The sequence below is a fragment of the Nothoprocta perdicaria genome, unplaced genomic scaffold, assembly GCF_003342845.1.
Source record: "Nothoprocta perdicaria isolate Ctin4 unplaced genomic scaffold, notPer1 scaffold_538, whole genome shotgun sequence".
Classification (NCBI taxonomy): domain Eukaryota; kingdom Metazoa; phylum Chordata; class Aves; order Tinamiformes; family Tinamidae; genus Nothoprocta; species Nothoprocta perdicaria.
In genome coordinates this window covers 24,237-31,252 of record NW_020455797.1, presented here as the reverse complement: position 1 = coordinate 31,252, position 7,016 = coordinate 24,237, and the positions used below count along the sequence as shown (strand labels likewise).

At 48.2% G+C, this 7,016-nt stretch overlaps 1 protein-coding gene across 1 annotated transcript in view; it reads left to right on the top strand.

Moving 5' to 3' along the window:
- CUL9 (cullin 9) overlaps positions 1 to 7,016 on the top strand; it is a 31,122-nt gene that overhangs the window by 7,023 nt on the left and 17,083 nt on the right. Inside the window, exons 3-7 of the mRNA XM_026048368.1 lie at positions 14 to 275; positions 1,056 to 1,210; positions 1,566 to 2,099; positions 5,336 to 5,474; positions 6,945 to 7,008. Coding sequence (XP_025904153.1) covers positions 14 to 275; positions 1,056 to 1,210; positions 1,566 to 2,099; positions 5,336 to 5,474; positions 6,945 to 7,008 — 1,154 coding nt within the window. The remainder of the gene's footprint in view (positions 1 to 13; positions 276 to 1,055; positions 1,211 to 1,565; positions 2,100 to 5,335; positions 5,475 to 6,944; positions 7,009 to 7,016) is intronic.

Below are 7,016 nucleotides of genomic sequence, written 5' to 3'. Positions count from 1 at the left end.
GGCCTCGCTGGAGCTGGAGGCCGACGTGCGCAGCCTGGTGCGGCGAGCGGCGCGGCAGATGGGCGGCAGCGGCGCTCCCGGCGCCGCCGTCCTCGACACCGCCGTCCTCGACACCATCCACGTGCTGAGCGCGTACGCGGGCATCAGCGCGCTGGCGCGCGTCTTCAGGGAGACGGGAGCCCTGGAGCTGCTCCTGGGGATGCTGTGCCACGAGGAGCCGCGGATCCGGCGCGGCGCCGGGCGGATGCTGAGGGCTCTGGCTTCACACGATGCAGGTGGGGCCGCGGCTGCGCTGCCGAGCGGCGCTGACCCTCGGGTGGGTTCGGGCTGTGTGGGAAATGGAGCCTCGTGGGGCCGCTTGGCAGAAGGGGGAGCAGGAGCCTGAGCTGTGTGGGGGGCTGCCTTGGACAYGGGGCTCTGGGACAGACTTGAGAGGTCTTTTCCGTGAGGAGTTGCCAAGCTGGGATGCTGAGGAGCTGCTTGGAGGTGGCCTCCTGATCCCAGGATGGTTACAACACGTCAGGATGTCTCTGTTGGCTGCTGTTGTGTGCCAAGTCACTGGCCTGTTCTTGGCAGGGAGCCTCTTGTTAGGCCTGAGAGGTCAGAAGCAAGCTCAGCGGCTCATGTCCTGCGCTTCTTGTCTAAGAGGAGAAGGCTCAAAGCCCTGGATGTGGCCTGGTGGTGCCGCGAAGGGGCCTAGTGACTTGTGAAGGTGGATCCAGCGAGCTGTGTGGCTTTCTCTGCTGCCATGCTGAAGTTCCTGGGGCACATGAAGATTGATTCATTGACTGATGTTTTTTCTTTCCTGGGCCCCATTCCAGAGTCAGTTACTTGGAGTGGCTCTCTTTTTTTGGTGGGGGAGGAGAATCTCACAGCTTTAAGGGTGAAAAAAATATAGCGTATTTTAGCAGAGCGAGATGTTGTTAATCCAGATAGAAAGAGAAAATGCAGTTCTAGATGGTACAGAGCAGCAAAGGGAGTTGTTTCTTGGTCCCATAGTCTTTCTACCACAGTGGGGTGATGTGAGACTTGAGGAGTTCCCGTTGTTGCTGCAGGGAGCCGGGCCTATGTCCTGCTGTCCCTGAGCCAGCAGGACAGCATCGAGCAGCATATGGATTTTGACAGCCGCTACACCTTGCTGGAGCTGTTTGCTGAGACGATGTCCTCTGAAGAGCACTGCATGTCCTTTGAGGGGATTCACCTCCCGCAGGTAACTGCTGGGCCTGTCAGCCCAGAGCTGAGGGTTTTGGGGCATCAGGAAGGGAGAGAGCCGGGACTCTTGTCCTCCTTGCTGGAGAAGGAGAAGAAGGAAGGGCGGCGKCGGGGGGTGGTCAGCTGAGCAGGACTGGGTGTCAGGAGCACTGCTTAAGGGCCTGGGCCTGGTGTGAGGCTGAGGGCTGGTGGGCAGCAGCCCTGAGCAAGGAGGTGTGGGTGGGCTGAGGGAGCTGTGCTGCTGCCGTGGGTGCAAGGCCATGCCAGGGCCCTGTCTGGGGAAGAGGCAGCAGCTTGGAGCCAGCTGGAGGCTCGGTAGCAGCTGGGAGTCTGACAGGTTGTGCCTCTTGCAGGTCCCCGGGAAGCTGCTGTTCACCCTGGTGAAGCGCTACCTGTGCGTCACGTCTCTGGTGGATGAGCTCGGCGGTGGTGCGGAGCAGGGAGGGCAGCGTCAGGATGGCGCCGAGCRCGGCTCACTCTGTGGGGAGAGGAGCCGCGTGGAGCAGGAGTTTGAGTTCAGCATGGCCATGGCCAACCTCATCTGGGAGCTGGTGCACGTCATGGGCTGGGAGCAGCGGCAGCAGCTGGAGCTGCCGTCCTTGCAGGGGACACGGCCACGTGCTGCCCGCTCCATCTTCCAGCCCAAGGCTCCGGCCTGCCCTGGGGCTCCTATGTCTGTGCTTGCTCCAAATCCTGGTCCCTGGAAGAAACAGGGCTTTGCTTTCCTGACGCCCTCAAATTCCTCCTGCCACAACAGCAATGCAGAGCACATGCAGACGAACCTGATGTGTGGCGTGCGGGTCCGTATGCTAGAGGACTGTGGTAATGTGAGAGCTGGGGATGAAGGCGTGTGTTGCCAGAACACTAATGGCACGGATGCAGTGCAGGTAGGTCAGTGGTGCAGAGAGGTCTAGGGTGGCAGAGAGYGCAGTAGTAGGGATGTTTAGTGTTTTGCTAATAACATCTTTGTGATCTGGAAGTGGGGCAATGAATTATAATTTTGGTGCTGGCTAGCAAAGAATATGCCTCTCTTGGGGCTGGAGAGCAGGTTCCTGACACAAGCTGATTTGGTTTAGTCCCATCTGCCCTGCTCAGTTTTTCTAAGGCTCAAAGCGGTGAATATACCTTACCTTCTCGCAGTAATCCCTGACCTGAGTTCAGTCGTGGAGTTGTTTGGGAGCAGGCTAGCTCACAAGGAAGTAATGCAGCAAGAGCTGCTGGGGTCTTAAGCCTTGGCATGTGAATGGCAGTCCTTTCAATGCTCTTCTTCTGACTAGTTTGGRCACAGTTTGTGCAGCTGTGCCTTTTCACTAGGACCTTTCCAGTGAGTGTTAGACTGGAATGTATAACAAGGTCACTTGTTAGAGTTTCTTTGACAATTGCATTTGTATTGACAACTTAACCTGCTAGCAAGCAACTTGTCCTAGTGAGCTCTAGTTACAAGAGCAGCTTCTCCCTTTTCTCAGTTAAAGTTCATCTTTTCCTTTCCGCTTTGTTCTGCTTTAGTGGCTCGTCTTTCCTGCGGCTTAGTGTCTTCTCCTGTGTACAAAAACATMTGTTTACTTTCCTTTTACCCCGCGGCCAGTCCATGAGTGTCTGTTTTATGTCTCCTCTCTTCTTGTCTTGGATCTATGGAGTGYGTGCATGCTTTCTTTAACTGCTTTATACACTTTCATATGCAAGAGTTTCTCATTCTCACTGATTAGCTGCTGTTTCTCTTTTTCCTACTAACAARCACATTCTGTGCTGCTGTCCTTGAGGCTGGCCTCTGCACGCCTATGTTTTCTCTTGTTTCCTTTTCCTCTTCACACAGATGCAAAGTTATTCTGACTTTYAGCATTGACTCAGGTCCTTCAGTTCTATCTTTCTGTGACTTTCAATAGACAATTAGTACACAACTAGCTTTGGTCAGGAAGTCATGGAAGACTAACAYGTGACGTGTATAGTTTAGCACATCTCCCTTTTTTTTTAACTTATATTCCTTGATAGCTTAGCATTCTGAAGTCCTGGTAGCGTTGGTTTGACTCCACAGAGAGCTCAGTGAAGCAGCAACACATTGATGTGAAATGATCCCCTGAACCGGTCTTACTTGCTGAGTGGTAGTGATCTAGTACCAAGGAAATTCCTTCAGGACCAGAGATTCCAGTAGGCAGAAAGTGGCAGAACATGTTAGATGTAAGGCTGGGTTTGCATCATCAGAGACCACTGGAGTAACTTATTTGCTAGACAAGGTCTAGCTGGCTTGTTATCTAAGAAGTGCTGGAGAGGAAGCAGTGGTTGTGGCACATGTGAAGAGTGCAAGGTGTTCTAAATCTTGAAATTGTTAGCGAAGAGGCTAGAAGAGGGTAGAGGGTAGATCTCCTCCTTGAGAAGGAGATGCAAGAAGTCAACTGGTTACTAAGAAAATGATGGAAGGTGGAAGAGTTTACCTTCTTTAGGAACCGGGAGACTTTTAGATAGAAAGAGATGGCTCAAAAGGGATTGACTTTACTCAAAACCAAACTGGAACCAGAGTGCTGAGCCTAAATGTCAAGGAAGATCTCACGGAGCTTTTAAACTCCACCGGAGGGGAGAGTTGAAAGAGGTGGAAGGACTAATGGTCCAGCACAATTTATCCTCTTGGATAAATGCCTTGGACAAAGGCACAAAATTATATCAATCAGAGGTGAAAAAGGCAGCAGAAAAAATCAGAAAATAAGAAGGGAGATTATAATGTCTGATTTCACAGAATCACAGAATCACAGAATCACAGAATATTTAAGGTTGGAAGGGACCCGTAGAGATCATCTAGTCCAACCTTCCCACTCAAGCAGGCACACGTAGAGCATTTCAAAGAAGGATGCCCAGGCATGATTGAAGGATAATTTATCAGCTGGACTTCGTGTAATGCTAGGACACGTGCTAGATCTGATACAGCACAGATGTGTCTGATGTGGGAGAGGAGCTAGATGAGACAAACGAACCCTTTCAGCTAGTCACATAGAAATCCTAAGAACTCAAAGGCCAGACATAAATAGGAGAAGCCTAGTGTTTGGGGCTTTCATCAACTGCCTGAGCAAGGGGCAACGCTGAGAAAAGTTGGCAAAACTGTCAGGGCAGGAAACCCAAGGACTTCAGTTACTGCCCTGTGGATTGCAAAAGTGTCCCATGGGATTGGGATGTCATGAGTAAATATAGACACACTGTAAATATCTACCCGGTGGAAAGGCAGTACTGTGCTGGTTCTGAGCAAAGCGCAGGCCTGGGATCCATCCCTTATTCTTGGAAAGCTGCTCTTGACAAGGACTGCAGTGTATTTTGTTGCTGTGTTCTTAAATAATGAAAACCAAAAAATCTCTACAGTTGGTCTTCTTTGGGGATTAAATAGAAGCGCTTGAAGTCTCCTTTATAAAACATGGACTGGTAAGAGAGTTAAATAAAGGAGCCTGCTTTACTTTCGGGAGAGACCCAAAGTGAACATTTCACATTTATCAAAACCAAAACAAAATACGCGCACGCATACACACACACACACACAGAGGTTCTAGAAGTCATGATAGAAGAGTTATTAGGAGTAAGAGAGAGCATCCTCGAAAAAGTTTTTAATTGGGAAAGATAAAAGAAACTTCCGAAGGTTAAATGTAAAACTACTTTATAGGAAGCAAAAGAGGATTTTGAGAAGCAACTTGGATTACACAGGAAACAATTATCTTTGGGACGTTCAAGTTAAGAGCAAGAAATTTGTCCAAGAATCCATAGAGTAGTAAGTGACCAAGGTGTAGAAGTATAATCAAGAAAACATAAAGTCACAGAAGGGGAAAAAACATGTTTTCTTTATATTCATCAGCAAATTTTTGTCTAGGATTTTTGCTTAACCTACTGCTACTGTCCTGAAGAGGTCTGCAATGGTTGCATACAAACCTGAGATTTTTTTTTATTATGAAGAGATTGAGATGTGATCAGGGGAGCAAGTTGAAGACAATACGCTTAAAAACAGACAACTTTTGTAGAAATCTGTGTGTGAATTAATCTGTTCTATACTTGCTTAGTGCTTTTTATTTCCATTCATTTGGGAAAGAGGAGGACAAATACAACTTGAGGACTCAGTGGCAAATCTAATCACCTAGATCTGTTTCACCCACAGGTTTTATGGCAGTCAACAGGTCGGACCTACTGGGTGCCTTGGCACATGTTGGAGATTATTGACCTTGGAGATCAGCGGGAAGAGCCTGCTGATCAGGAGAAAGTATATAGCATGGGAGAGGGCTTTAATCCAGACACAGGTGAGCACATACTGTGTATGTGTGTGTGTGTGTGTGTGAGACTATCATCTCTTTCTGACTCTGCTATGGCATGCTTTGGAATGGCAAAACTTAAAAGACTGGAAAAATATTCTTATTGTAGGCTAGAATTAGAAAGCATTATCGGCTCTTAGTATGTATGGCAGGTTAGAGCTGGTTTAGCAATCACGACTTGTGGCTGCATGGGGCTGTCTTTGAATCCTGGACTTTTGTCATGATATAATAAAAGAGTATAACTTGATTTATATCAAGACCATCAAAAACATTAACAACTAAGCAAGCTGCCAAAATCAGACGTGGAATCTCTTAGAGGTGAAGTTGCTTTTTAGGACCTCTGATCCCCTTCTATGAGTCCTGTGGCTTTTTAAAAAATACTTTAATTTCACGTCTCAATCTGAGAGGAGTTGAGCTTGAAATGTTCTGCTTTCATAAGACAACTACAGAATCTCTAGGAAGTGGGTTCCTTTCGCATTGCCCATCATGTATCGTTATTTGATGACATGTCATTATTTCATGTAACTCTGGCTGGGGAGCCTGACTAATTAATTTCATTGAGCAGCCCCTTCTCCCCTACCCCACTTGATTGTGTAGGACTAGTCTTTTTGGACAGGCAAAGATTTGGATTAAACTGCTGCAAGGGGCAGACTATACATGGGATTAGCAGCTAGTTATCCAATTTTAAAATATTCTTATTGCTAGTTGAAAGATCCATTGTTGTTTTCTACCCTTAGTAAATAAAATGCTAACTGCACATCAGTGTGTGTTGGCTGTATTAAAATGACCTTGATTAGACTTTGGGTTTGATTAGACCTTGTCTTTGCTCTGATTTTTGGCAGAAACATAGAGTTTATTTGACTTCTGTGAAAAACTGTTTCCAATGATCTTATCCCAAATAGAAATCAATCTGATAAAGTTAGTAGTTTCCTGCTTTGGATCTTGGCGCCTGGATAAATTATCTCATGTTGGCTGATTGTCAGTAATCAGCCACATATGAAGTTACTCTTGGAGGGCACGGGCCTCTTGGAGCAAGGTGGCCTCTCTTCTATTGAGCCCTGAAGCAAGGTGTCCCCCAGCTTGTGTTTGCAGAGAGGTTCGAGCTGTTGCTTGGCAGATATTAGCCAGTGTGGACTGAGCCTCCAGCTCCCGTTCCTAAATTATCCAATGAAAATTTTAATAACGGAATTTTATCTTTTCGCTGTTTTGGGGTGCACTAGCTAAAAGGAACTGGATAGCTCTTTGGTCTCCTTTGCTGTGGGTCCTGGCCTTGCGTGTTAGCAGGGGGCATGATGGAAAGAGCAAAGTGGCTGGCAGAATTAATTGCCTGTCAACACATTTGCTCAGAAGTTGTGACGAGCTTTTTCTCGGGAAAGTGGGGTCAGTGGCTGAGGGCAGCTCTGCTGAGGGGGACCTGGCACAGCTGATGGCCTTCTCCCTCCCTTGGGTGTCGCACAGTGACGAGGCCGCTCGTCTCCAAGGCCTCTGGGGGGCTCTACTCCCTGCCCTCCATCCGGGAGCAGCCCGGGG